The 12,663-nt window shown below is 39.4% G+C and overlaps 2 protein-coding genes and 1 non-coding gene across 3 annotated transcripts; 1 reads left to right on the top strand and 2 right to left on the bottom strand.

Moving 5' to 3' along the window:
- The first annotated feature begins 3,502 nt into the window (after positions 1 to 3,502).
- vtnb (vitronectin b) lies at positions 3,503 to 6,794 on the top strand. Its single transcript, XM_061055266.1, has 8 exons — positions 3,503 to 3,695; positions 3,975 to 4,091; positions 4,211 to 4,450; positions 4,947 to 5,086; positions 5,329 to 5,485; positions 5,696 to 5,854; positions 5,958 to 6,287; positions 6,453 to 6,794. The coding sequence occupies exons 1-8, from the start codon at positions 3,632 to 3,634 to the stop codon at positions 6,587 to 6,589; spliced, it is 1,344 nt and encodes a 447-aa protein (XP_060911249.1). The 5' UTR covers positions 3,503 to 3,631; the 3' UTR covers positions 6,590 to 6,794.
- Positions 6,795 to 7,552: 758 nt separating this feature from the next.
- trnat-agu (transfer RNA threonine (anticodon AGU)) lies at positions 7,553 to 7,626 on the bottom strand. The gene has a single exon. It is a non-coding gene; the product is annotated as a tRNA-Thr (tRNA).
- Positions 7,627 to 7,811: 185 nt separating this feature from the next.
- On the bottom strand, positions 7,812 to 9,085 carry LOC132988740 (cone-rod homeobox protein-like). The gene is made up of 3 exons (XM_061056312.1): positions 8,965 to 9,085; positions 8,666 to 8,832; positions 7,812 to 8,551 (listed from the first exon to the last, which is right to left on the bottom strand). The coding sequence occupies exons 1-3, from the start codon at positions 9,083 to 9,085 to the stop codon at positions 7,919 to 7,921; spliced, it is 921 nt and encodes a 306-aa protein (XP_060912295.1). The 3' UTR covers positions 7,812 to 7,918.
- Between the last annotated feature and the right edge of the window lie 3,578 nt (positions 9,086 to 12,663).

Below are 12,663 nucleotides of genomic sequence, written 5' to 3'. Positions count from 1 at the left end.
AACCTCCTGACCTTTGACAATGTTGTGGGTCTTGCTGATGCTTGTCTAGTGTATAAAGTTATTAATGGTCTGGCTCCTTCCCTACTAAAAGAGTTCATATCACCGCGTGCAGATGGGGGAAGAACAACTAGGAGCGCCAACAGAGGGGATTGTGTTATACAGCACAGATCCTCTGAGTTTGGCAAATCAGCCGTCTCTATTAGAGGTACAGAGAACTCCAGAGAGTGCCGTAGCTTTGCTGAATTTAAATTTAAAATCAAATCATGGCTCAAATCAACTCAATCATGTCCTCATCACACATAAACACTTTTTCATGAACTATGTTTGATAATGTTGTAGCATATTGATACAGTATGTTATTATGGCTTTGCCATTGTGGTGTATTGGCGATATATGTTGCAGTATAGCTGTGTTTTTTTAGTGTAGTTTTTAAAGTTAAGTGCTCTTAGCCTATTATTGTTTTAATATAATGTATGAATTTCACTGTGGACTAGTGTAATGCCATTGTTCAGTGGTTGTGTACTGTCTTACTATTGTGAAGATGTTGTTAGTCTATGTTTTGTTTCTTCACAGAGACGTTGTCTCTGTCTCCTGCCCAGGGACTACAGATGCAAATTAGCTTATAGCTAACTCTGGTACAGCTAATTGGCTGTACACTGTCCCTGTCAAAATAAACAAAATAAAATAAGATTGAGAGATGAAGAGAAAGATAGCAAAACATCGGACAGGTTTGTCATCTAAGGGGAGCAAAAAATATATTATTCAATAACTGGATCTTAAAATTAGAGATCACCACGTTCAATTATTTGTTGTATGAACACTATGAACACATGCTAATGTGGCTAGATGTTAGCAAATCACATTACTGAGTGACTGACATGACTGAGCACTTTATTAATGTTATTTCTCTCACCTGTTTGTGATACTGTCTAATTCAGATTTTTAAGTTTGTGAAAACAATATAGTAGTCTAATTTTAATGGAATAGCTTCATACAACTGGCTAACTTAGCTTTGCACAGTCATTGGACACATGTATGAAACAGCCTTCCTGGCCCTCACAGCACAAAATATTATTAGTAAGGCATGGGGCATCGTTTGGATTTGCGAAGCTGAACTTAAAAGAAGCCCTGTTGCCTGTTTCATCCTTTTTCTCTTGTTTATACAGTCAGGAACCCTATCTGTTTATTGGAACTAAGTCTGAGGCCAATAGTGCTTGAAATAAAATGATAATCCCTGTACTGTGATGATATCATTATTTTGGGTCATGCCCATCGTATCGTAATGTATCGTAGGCTATGTATTGTATCTTGAGTAACCCTGTTATCAATAAAGGATTATCTTGTTTTATCTTAATCCGATAACGATATAGATTTATTTGCTCGTGAGAACAATAGATTCTGTACATTGAGTACAGTGTGAGCAATGTTTTTTTAATGAAACAAATATTAGGAGCTTTTAAGTCTCCTAATCTGTCCATAGGCCTAAATTATGAAAGAGCAGCATAAGAAAAGTATTTTAAGTCTATCATGACTAAATTTATCCATGTGTCATATTTATAATTGACACAAAATGCATGGAAATATTTCAAAGTGCTGCGGTTTTATTACTTGTTCCAGCAATTCAAATGTGAGATAAGGCTGACTTCACTTAAATCATAAAATCCACACAGTAATAAATCCAATCATGATGTTATGATGTGTTACATAAGGATGTATGGTTACCAATTTTTATTACAAAAATAACTCATTTTAAATCATTGAACGTATTGATTTTTTTTCTTAATATTTGTCTATTCAACTTGTCTCCTTAACATATTTTGTTTTTATAAGTCCTTCACTGCTTCAGACTTCTTTCATGACCAAAGTTAAAACCTTACAGTTAAAGCTATTGTTGACTGCTTTCAACATTTTCAAATAACAAAGGAATAAAAATTAAAATCTTTGATCACGTAATAGCCATACCAACTAAAACTCCAAAACGAAGAATCAGCCTGAGCTTCATACTGTGATTGTACTTGTTTTATGACAGACAGTGTTAAAGTGTCGGGTCCATAATGAAAAGCTCAAAGGTTTCTATGATCACGTTCTTCTGAAAGCTGGCCTCCTATTCGTCAGAAGCTGGGTAGCTGACTTGTTGTTAGACTGGCTTAATATTTGACACAAAAGGGGCCCTCGCATTAAACCAGATGTATAAATGTAATTGATAATGAGGCAAAAGTTCAGTTGTGGATAAAGGATTCATATAAAATCTGAGTCAGATGAGCTCACACAGATCATTTAATAAACATTGTTTTAATGTAGCATGAAGTTTATTAAAATGTCTTCACAGAGAAAAGGGCAATTAAGGTGTTAAATCTTAGTTATTATTCATAAATGTAAGGATGGCAAAAGGATCTCCAACCACACATCAAACATTTTGTAGAGGAGGGAGAACTTCAAATTTAGTTTTAAGGATTCAAAAGAGAACCAAATACAGAAACAGTCTTCCATGTTTCTACTGAATCTCAAAAAAATAGCTCTAAAAAAAAACGGTTGTATCTGTTTCTTCTGTTCTTTTAAGTTGTCTTTTATAACAGTCTGACTTATTGATTGACAGCTTTTAGAGATATTGGAGCAACCTAATCATTAGTATCCCCACTAACTGATACTGAAAACCACACCAAAGTCCACCTGCCGATATAGTGTCTTGTCTGTCCACAACCAGTTTTTCAAGCACTTCACAAAACACACACAAACACACACATAAACACTGGCTTTATTCAGTGTTTGCATTGGTTTATTCACTGCTGAATTTGAGCTTCAGAGCCAGACATGCCTGAAGGACATTTCGTTTGATTGTAACATCATCAGTCACAGCCTCCGTCTTTTTGCCTGTTGTTGACGAGTTGGTTAAGCTTCTGTGTCCCTCAATGATGGTGAATCTGATCATCAAATACTGTCAGAAAATCTCCCGTCGGACATTATATTAAATATATCCTATAGTTTTGATGTTGTATCTCTTTGTTAAAATGGCACTGTGGTTTATCAGAGTTAAATTTGGAAGAGGGCACAGTGTTTGCTTTAGAGTTGTCTGTTTACACCAGGGATCAATAGAGAAAAAAAACTGCTCTGGTTACACAATGTCTGAGCTTAGACTCCCATCATTTGAACACAAGCTCCAAATCCAGTAAATAAAAAAATATGTTGACAGCAGGACAACACACTTCTTTGGTTACTAGTCTGGTTTGTACATTGTACAATACAAGATTTATTCTATCAAATGTCTTTTTAACAAAATAAACAGACATTTTATCAATAGTGTTTCCAGATAACAGGAAAGCCAACGGGTATTCACTGGGCCTTGAAGTGACCTTGTTCATTTTGGGAGAGCATTCCTGGGACGGACAGGACAGAGATCAGCAATCACAGTTTAATCATTATCACAACCGATCGCTGACCAATCAGGACAGCAGACGCCTGGGGGTCAACAGCTTTTCAAAATGTCTATCGATCTGCACACAGTCCTGTACCCCAAAGTGGGACAGTTAGATCAAACTCACCAAGCTCCCTGTGGAAACAGGCAGAGTGCTCCTGGTCTCCTGTGAGCCGAAATTTGACATTTTACGTTAAAAAAATAGTTCTGTGAGACGACATGAAGCCAGCAGTGGTTCTGCTGGGCCTCATCCTGCTGCTGGACACCACCTTCTCTGCAGAAGGTAAGTCTTCCAGATCAGCTATTCCAAAGTTAAGTAAAAGCTTTACAGCCCAATTTAATTGCAGATATTGTTAATAAATACATCAAGTAAAAAAATGAATCAGAAGTTTACAACTTCTTCTCTAGAGACTGTCATATGTAAATGTGTGTGCATTTTGCAAGAATATAGTTTTTTAATGTATAAAATCTGTTAGAACTGCACACTTCCTCCAGTGTGTTTATCTGCATTTTGAGTCTGACATGTCATTTCATGTGGTAACATATAAACTAATTTCCACAGAGTCGTGTTTGAGTCGCTGTGGCTCCTTCGACATGCAGAGGAAATGTCAGTGTGACTCCATGTGTGTGTACTATGGAAGCTGCTGTACTGACTTTGACACCTTGTGCCCTAAAAAAAGTCAGTGCAGTTGTAACGTATTTCCGATTTACTGAACAAATTACTTGGACTTCAATGAAAAAACTTGTAGCCTATTTGTAATCAAGGATGTGACAACGTTTCTTCTATTCTGCCTCCAGTTTCTCGTGGTGATACCTTCGAGGAAGAAGAGGACGTACATGAAGCTCTAGCAAAACCAAACCAAACTACAACTCTCACACCAGCCTTGAACACTGTTGCCCCAACCACCTCAGCTGCTCCTGTACCCACCACCGCACAAAAGCCCACACCACCTGTAGACCCTAACGCAGCACCCTGCAGCAGTCGACCGTTTGATGCTTTTCTGCAGCTGAAGAATGGGTCCATTTATGCATTTAGAGGTAAACTTGGACTTCATTAAGGATTTCTGTCCAACATGGCTCTGTTTTTTCATGCCTTTCTCTGTTTTTAGTTTTTGTAAACATAAATCTTTAAAATATGATTCCTCAGGTAGGAACTAGCAAACTAGCAATCACAACAGAATCCATGTTAGACAAAAATGTATTTGGCATGTATTTAAGACTTTTATAGATTTTGACCTATGGCTCATCTGTGAAAATGGGTGAGGCAAGGGGAGATCTAAATATTTTGGCTTCACTCCCAGGCAGCTGTTTCTCTGTCCATCGTTATATACAGTCTATGCCCCCCAAATGTTCCCAAAAGGTGTCCTGTACATGTTTGTTTTTTGAATTCCACGAATTGATATGCAAAATAAAATCTGGACATCAATTGCTTGGCTAATTATAGATTATAGAAGCTGTGCATGTTATTAATATGTTGTCAATGTGTATATTTGTCTACATATGACTCTGACACAAAGCCTGCTTTTCCTCTAAGGTGAATATTTCTTTGAATTGGACGACAAGTCCATACTTCCCGGTTACCCCAAACTCATTCAGGATGTGTGGGGAATCACTGGGCCAATTGATGCTTCATTCACACGCATCAACTGCCAGGGAAAATCCTACATCTTTAAGGTACAGAGTTCCTTCCTTCTCATGTGTGTACAATGTATTTTTATCAAGCAGCCCAGTGTTTTCTGATGACTCTTTACGCGGGAACTCCTGCATGTTTAAAAAATGAAGTGTTATACAGTGTGAACTTGGTCTGCAGAAACACAATGGGCTTAGTGAAAAATAGCAATGTGTTGTTTCCTGAGTATTGCAGTTGTTGCATAAAACCTCACCACTTCGGCCTCTTTGCTCTGACTCCTCCTCAGGGGCATCAGTACTGGAGGTTTGACGGAGACGTCTTGGATGACGACTACCCACGAGACATTTCAGTCGGCTTTGACGGCATACCAGACGACATTGATGCTTCCTTTGCTGTACCTGCACCAAGTCACCGTGGCAAGGAGAAAGCTTACTTTTTTAAAGGTATTTGTGATAGCTGTCAGAGCAAAATAGATTAAAGACATGAAGAATTGTAAGCTGTTTATGTACTCTATGCACACATATGCACTCTATGTCAATATCTAGATAATTTCAGGAGTACTGCTCCTGAAATTCTTCTGACCTGATTGCTCACACCTCAGCAGGAGACATGATAACTGAAAGCCCACTTTGTCTGATTCTTTCTGTCTTTAGGTGACAAGTATCACCAGTACGAGTTCAAACACCAGCCCTCCCATGAGGAGTGTGTCCGCATGAGCATGTCCTCCCCATCTGTGCTGTTCACACGATACACTGACCTCTTCTGCGATCAGACGTGGGAGGGTGTATTCACTGAGCTCTTTGGAGGCTCCAGTAAGTCTGTGATGAGTTTTTGTTCTAAATATTTCAAATTGTGTATGTTTTCTATGTGAAGGAATCACTCCATAGTTTTTTTGATTCTGATCTCTTTTTTCAGTCAGCAGTCACCACACAGGGGCCCGTTTAACCAGCAGGGACTGGCCGGGCATCAGGACCCCCGTTGATGCTGCCATGGTGGGACGGGTCTACCTCAGTCCCAAGCCCACGCCGTCACCTCCTCCACCATCTATGAGGCGGGGCAACCGGAGGAGGAGACCCAGCCGGAGGCGTGGACATCGGGGAAGGCACAGTCACCAAACGTTGTTCGAGGACCTTTGGGGTTATGATGATTGGTTTGACTTTAGCCACTACAGCGACATGATTGATGAGATCACCCCACAGGAGCACAAAAGTACACCTGTTCAAAATGTGTATTTTTTCAATCGAGGTATGAACACGTTAAGTATTTTTTATCCACAAATTTGAATGTGTTTTAATAGAACAGAAGACTTATGTGAAATAAGTGCAAAAAATACTTGCAAGATTGTTATTCTCATTTTAAGTTTAATTCCAAAGCACTTTTTTGTTGATTCATTAATGTTATCTTCTGCAGATAAATACTACAGAGTGGATCTGCAGACAAAACGTGTGGACTTTGTCAACCCTCCCTACCCACGATCTATCGCAAAATTCTGGCTTGGCTGCAAGCAGGAGGATACACCTGATACATCCAGAGCAGAGAAGAAGTAGGCAAGCTGGCTGAATCTTCAGTCACATGAGATGCTGAGCAGCTCACTCTGTTTATGTCTTTATGCAAAGTTTTAAAGTAATAACAATGTGAACCCATGATAGTTTCTGTTTTTAAGCCCTTTGTAATAAATACCCAGAAATGTTCCCTGTCTGTAGGTGGAAAGGTAAAATTCTGCATGATTTAATAAACTTGATATTGAATTTTTTTGAGTGCCTTATTATTAGACAACATACATCTAAGGTTTTCTGACTATAACAATGTGACTAACTTCAGCACTGACGGAAACTCTGACCTTGACTATAAAGACTGAAAGATTGCATTTTTATTTTTTAACTGCCCCTTATTGCTTTGTTCATCTACCCTCAAACAAAAATCAAAGAGTGTTACATTGTGGTCTAACGCTAACATAAACTCGTCAGTCTCTTTTTGTGAAAGACTTGCACCCTCTGCTGGATATTGTATGCAATGGAGGACACATTTCTCATCATTGTAATGCTTCATGTGTCATGGCACTTATGTTCTGAAGTAAACAATGCATTGGTATTTCCCTACGCCAAGTCAAATTAGGTTATATTGGGTTGTGTTTCCTATTACTACTATTACTTCTTGGTGATGATTTGTTTGTTTTTAATCTTTTGTAACCTTCAAATTTTGAGCTTTGGTGTTATACGTTTTGTTCTGTTTTCTTTTTTCATGAGCTATTCGAAGAGCCAAAAGATAGCCACGGTAAACACACTCCTCCGACAGTTTTTAAGTGTTGCAATGTTGAAAGAAAAACTTCAGATTTGATAGTCCACATTGGAAAAAGAAACTGATTACATTTTATATCTCTGACCTCAAACGTCCAAAGTGCACCACTTTGACGTAAGATTGAAAAACCCCTTCACTGAAACGTACATTCTTCAAAATGTTTGTGCCTTAAGATCATCGCAAGGAGCATCATGTGGTTGTGTAGATGTAAAAGGCACCGCTGGGATTCGAACCCAGGATCTCCTGTTTACTAGACAGGCGCTTTAACCATCTAAGCCACGGCGCCGTGTGATGACGAAGGCGGAAAAAGAGGTTATGAATGAAACACAATCAAACCAGTGGGATATTTTAATTTTTGTCTTTTATTTTTTTTCTTATGTTATACTCTACAGTGCGTAAATTACTTTCACTAAATACATATATTCTTACAATTTTTACAATGTCATGTGAGAAATGCATCTCTTTTAAAAGGCATTCTGCTCAATAATAAATAAATAGGCTAATAGCTAAAGCTTTTTTTTTTTTTTTTTTTTACAATGTCTAAACCTTGTCCAAAAAACGGTTTTCTCTTTTTTCGATCAACCCAGAAGATAGTCGATCATAGCCGCAGAAATGTCCGAACTCAAAAAGTTGAAGTCGCCCAGGTCCTGAAAGCACAGATCGGATAGGTCATCCATGGACTCGTCGTTTTTACTGGAGACGCTTTGGTGCTCCAGGTGACTCTGGAAACTCTGCTTTGGCCCAGACTGTCTGACTGGATAACGTTCAAACCGTGCGTCTCTAAGAAAAGCCTCAAAGTCCTCCGTCAGAGCCCAAGAAGTGAGTTCACTTTCCGTGAACACATCATGGCAGTGATTAAAGGCAGGGGTTTGGTTGTAATGTTCTTGCGGTAATCCTGTGACACAAAGCGGGGAGAAGGCTGTAGCTTGGCCGGCACAGACTGGGGATGAAGGCTTGGGTGCAGGCAGGGACATTGCCTGATTCTCCAGGATGGTTGAGAGCCTGCTAGACTCGGGTAAACTTGGAGCAGGGTAGCCTGGTGGTGATGGTAAACTGGCTGTAGGAGAGAAGCAAGGCACCAACTGGGGGTAAGGAGGACTGGGAATGGTACTGTAGAAGTGTGGATGAGGGTAGTCTGTGGAGGGTTTGGGGACCTCCTTGTTCGGTTTTTTGCTCTTGAAATGGCGAGCGCGTCGATTTTGAAACCAGACCTGTTGACAATAAGTAATGTTGGTTATTTAAGGAGAATTATTAAAAGGGATCTAAACCAAAATTACACTCGTTCAGTAATATTAAGATTGAAGTCTATGAACAGTGTTTCATACCTGAATTTTGGACTCTGGTAGCCCAGTTATTGAGGCAAGAGATTCCTTCATTTTAATGTCCGGGTACTGTGTGACAGAGAAGGCCCTCTCCAGCTCGCTCAGCTGCGCCCTGCTGAAAGTCGTGCGCTTCCGGCGACGACTGGGGTCAGAGCGCGTCCTGTGATGAGCTGAATGCAAAAAAAAAAAAAAAAACAACCATCAATTATTACATGTTCTGCCCTGAATTGAAAAATAACAAAAGTTTTGCTGTAGCAGTATAAAATGCTGACCACAATATTATCCACTATCCAGTCACTCACCTTTGCTGGTGTCCAGTGCGTAATCATCATTGCTGTTCATATCCAAGCTGCAGGAAGGGTTCCAGTATTGTCCTGAGAAAAAAGCGTTCATCTCGGAGACACTACGTCCATTGAAGTCCATACCGTATGCAATCCTCTGGTGACACACGAAGCAGGAGGAGAGGGTGTTCCCGATGGAGAATCGTACTCGACTGTGGTGAACTCTCAGGATACGATCAGGACTTTATATGTTTGCTTGACTGATACAAAATGACCCCCCCCCCCCCCCCCCCCCCCCCCCCCCCTTCACCCCTCCTTCGTGCACAACTCAGTGGATATTGTCGAGCCTTAGAAACGCGTGCCTTTGATGGCTGGCCGGCTAATTGTTGTCTGTTTGATCCTCGATGACCCATTAATGTGGCCATTTAGCCGAGACGAAGCTTGTCCTGCCTATGCAATAGTGTCAGGTCACAACCCCCATAAGATCTAACTGTGGTAATTCATTGAATCCAAAATAATTAGGGTGATGAAAAAAGTTTTTTTTTATTAAATATAGGAATGCAATGTGACAACACAGCCTACTTTAGTCCCTGTGTTCAAGTATACAGGGGCCCACATGTGGTGGATCAAGACGCATGTTATTCTGATAACATTGTTTCTCAAACCTCTTCAGATATAGATATTATAAGTACATTTTTTTTTCTGAAAACTTATAGAATCCATTGGCTTCGGTTACGCAAGCTTTGTAATAAAAAGGTATAGGCCTACAATCACGCATTTCTGATACGTCAGTCTGTGACGCATCCTCTCCTCCACAGCTCACGGTCTCCTGGTGTGCATGACAGTGTGTGTTTGGATGGTGAAAGTGTATTGAAGAAGCTGCAGGAGTGTGAGGCTTTAGTCAACTATGATGTGCCGAGGTGACAAATGGGGCTACTTCTTCTGCTTCCTGGTCTGTTTTGTTTCCACCGTTCGAAACATCAAAACACCGGATAACGCGCAGTCCAATGCACAGCCAGTTCCCAGGCCAGTGCTAGACTCGCAGTGTATGGGGCCATTTATAAAAATAAAAATAAAATACTTTTTGCAAATACGGCAGACTGGAAGTAAAAAAAAAAATCAAATTACAAGTTACAGGCTACGTGTTTTCGTTATTTCAAAGTGTTATTATTGTAAACACTAAGTTGACATTATTCTTAATCCTGTGCACGTGATGTAGGCCTAGCTGAAAAATGATTTTGGATGGCACATTAACCTTGATGATTGGCTCCAAGTAGCGGTGAAGTATTTAACATCGACTCTTAAAGCCATTAACAATTGAGCCATTACGATCATAACCCAAACTGCCTCTGTCATGTGACTGGCTGTCACATGACTTGGGCTAAATTAAGACAGCATGCGGTGTATCGATACCAAACCCAGATGGGCCGTAGAAACCGGGTCACATGTTACCAGGGTACCAGGGACATGCCCTGAACTCTGACACTCTGTTATTCACTCATACAAAGTTGGCCAAGTTTAACACATAGGCCTGAACTTCCAACATTTGGAAAAATAAATCATGAGTTGATGTTTTTTTGTTTATGTGTTTTACAATTTTGACCTTTGTAGAATATTTCTCCTTTCTATTCATATGTTTGTAGATTGTGAATCTGTATTTATGGGCCAGGTTACACAAGGAGAGTTCCTTATGGGAAGATATAAGTTTTATATCTGTCTAGTTTGGGATGACAGTTGTGTTTTTGAAACTGTTTAGTCTGATTTACATACTTAAACCATAACGTCACTTCTATTTTGGACTTGCGTTATAATGATTTGAATAGCTAATATTTGCTCAATTTATCTGCCAAATAATATAATATAATAATATAGGCCCTATCCCTACCTTTAGAATGTTTGTAAATATGAATATTTTTTTACAGGAGCTTGCAGAAATGTCTCTGCAAAATGACATGTGGTATTAGAAAACCTTTGACATGGACAATAATTTGAATTTTGACTTGTGAACATGCATGGTGCCCAACCCTGTATCATAACAGTATAAGAGAAATAAACATGCATATGGAATATACCAACAGTTGACAAATGTAAAGATAACCACAAATGAGATGATGGGAAAACATAACAAAAAGTAGATGCCTTCCAAGAAGGATATACGGGCTAACTGTGATCTGTGAAACAAATGTTGTGGAAGTAACAATCACCAGATCCAGACAGAAATGAACACCTGTGAGAGATTCTGGACTGAGATGTCCAACGGCTATTTCCTACAGCGTCTTCAAAGAATAAATTAGGGAATATTTTTTATACTATATTGCTCCTGTAAAGTTCAGAGACTTCAGTTCAGTTCAGATCTTTATTGTCCCTGGAAGGGAAATTTGATTTGCAGCAGTGGACAATATTCACAAACAAATCATTGTCACAAGTAGGGTCAGGAAATATGACTTAACTCAAATCTGCGGCAACTGCAATGAAGTGATTTGGCCATGGTTTGGTTACTTTATATTGGAAACTTTATTGGAACTGGGTATAATGAACACCATAGAACTGGAAGTTAACCCAGTCTTGTGTAGGTGACATGTTGACCATTATTGTGTCAGTTTTTTACCCCATGGTTTTTGTCAGGACTCCTGAAGCTGATTTTGGAGGCTCATGAGACTTAATGTTTGCTCAAAAGTTAACCAACATGTTTTGCTGAATAAAACAGATTAGACATTTATTTATTGTTTAACCAACTTTACTGAGGGCAAATCACAAGTGCTTGACAAGTTTTTAGAGATTCCTCCTTTTCAGCTCAGACGGTCCTTAATCAGTCCATGATTTTCTGTCTTGCCCTTGACAGTATTCCAGCAATTGCCATAAAGTCTAACAATACACAAACCGTCCTGCTCTCTGCATCTGAATGCTACCATTTGTACTTCTCCTGTGTGTACACAGAGAAGCTCTGATCCTGCGTCCACACTCCTCAAAACAAAAATCTGCCTTGACACTCAGGTGTGAATGACGCCGTGTCCTCCTCTCCCTCACCTACAGCCTCACTTCTTCCTTCACAATACACAAACAGCATTCCCCAGCCCGCTGTTTGAAGTGCAAGCTCTGTCCACATTTCCTGTCAGCCTGAGAGATTTTGGGCCTAATCCATGTGCTGCATGGCTGAAGTGAGAGGGTAACTCCTTAACCCTGTACCGCACTGTGAAACCTTTATGGATCTGATAAATAGAAGCCGAGTGTGATCCCAACTTGGCTGTGGATAAGAGGTCTCTGTAGAAAAAGAAGGAGAGGCAACAGGGATGATTTAGTGCAGCCATAGTTACAAAATAAATAGATATTACAGCTCATAGAGAAGGCTGAGGACAAAAATTATACAAATAATATAATATAATAATATAGGCCCTATCCCTACCTTTAGAATATTTGTAAATATGAATATTTTTTACAGGAGCTTGCAGAAATGTCTCTGCAAAATGACATGTGGTATTAGAAAACCTTTGACATGGACAATAATTTGAATTTTGACTTGTGAACATGCACGGTGCCCAACCCTGTATCATAACAGTATAAGAGAAATAAACATGCATATGGAATATACCAACAGTTGACAAATGTAAAGATAACCACAAATGAAGTGCTAAAGGACCATGTTTCTTTATGTTATGAGGCTACATAATATTTGGCATGATGTCATGCTCATTTCTATCTGGAAACATACAAAACATTACC

This window comes from Labrus mixtus, chromosome 14, assembly GCF_963584025.1.
Source record: "Labrus mixtus chromosome 14, fLabMix1.1, whole genome shotgun sequence".
Lineage (NCBI taxonomy): Eukaryota > Metazoa > Chordata > Actinopteri > Labriformes > Labridae > Labrus > Labrus mixtus.
Note: the sequence above shows the minus strand (reverse complement) of the source record. Positions and strands in the feature narration are given on the sequence as shown.

What these genes read in the sequence shown, in the direction of transcription:
- vtnb (XM_061055266.1), top strand. Translation starts at nt 3,632, where the DNA reads ATGAAGCCAGCAGTGGTTCTGCTGGGCCTCATCCTGCTGCTGGACACC. An exon ending in CACCACCTTCTCTGCAGAAG is followed by an intron (nt 3,696 to 3,974) that starts GTAAGTCTTCCA and finishes TAATTTCCACAG; the next exon opens with AGTCGTGTTTGAGTCGCTGT. An exon ending in TGAGCTCTTTGGAGGCTCCA is followed by an intron (nt 5,855 to 5,957) that starts GTAAGTCTGTGA and finishes CTCTTTTTTCAG; the next exon opens with TCAGCAGTCACCACACAGGG.
- LOC132988740 (XM_061056312.1), bottom strand. Translation starts at nt 9,085, where the DNA reads ATGGACTTCAATGGACGTAGTGTCTCCGAGATGAACGCTTTTTTCTCA. An exon ending in CGCACTGGACACCAGCAAAG is followed by an intron (nt 8,833 to 8,964) that starts GTGAGTGACTGG and finishes TTTTGCATTCAG; the next exon opens with CTCATCACAGGACGCGCTCT. An exon ending in TACCAGAGTCCAAAATTCAG is followed by an intron (nt 8,552 to 8,665) that starts GTATGAAACACT and finishes TATTGTCAACAG; the next exon opens with GTCTGGTTTCAAAATCGACG.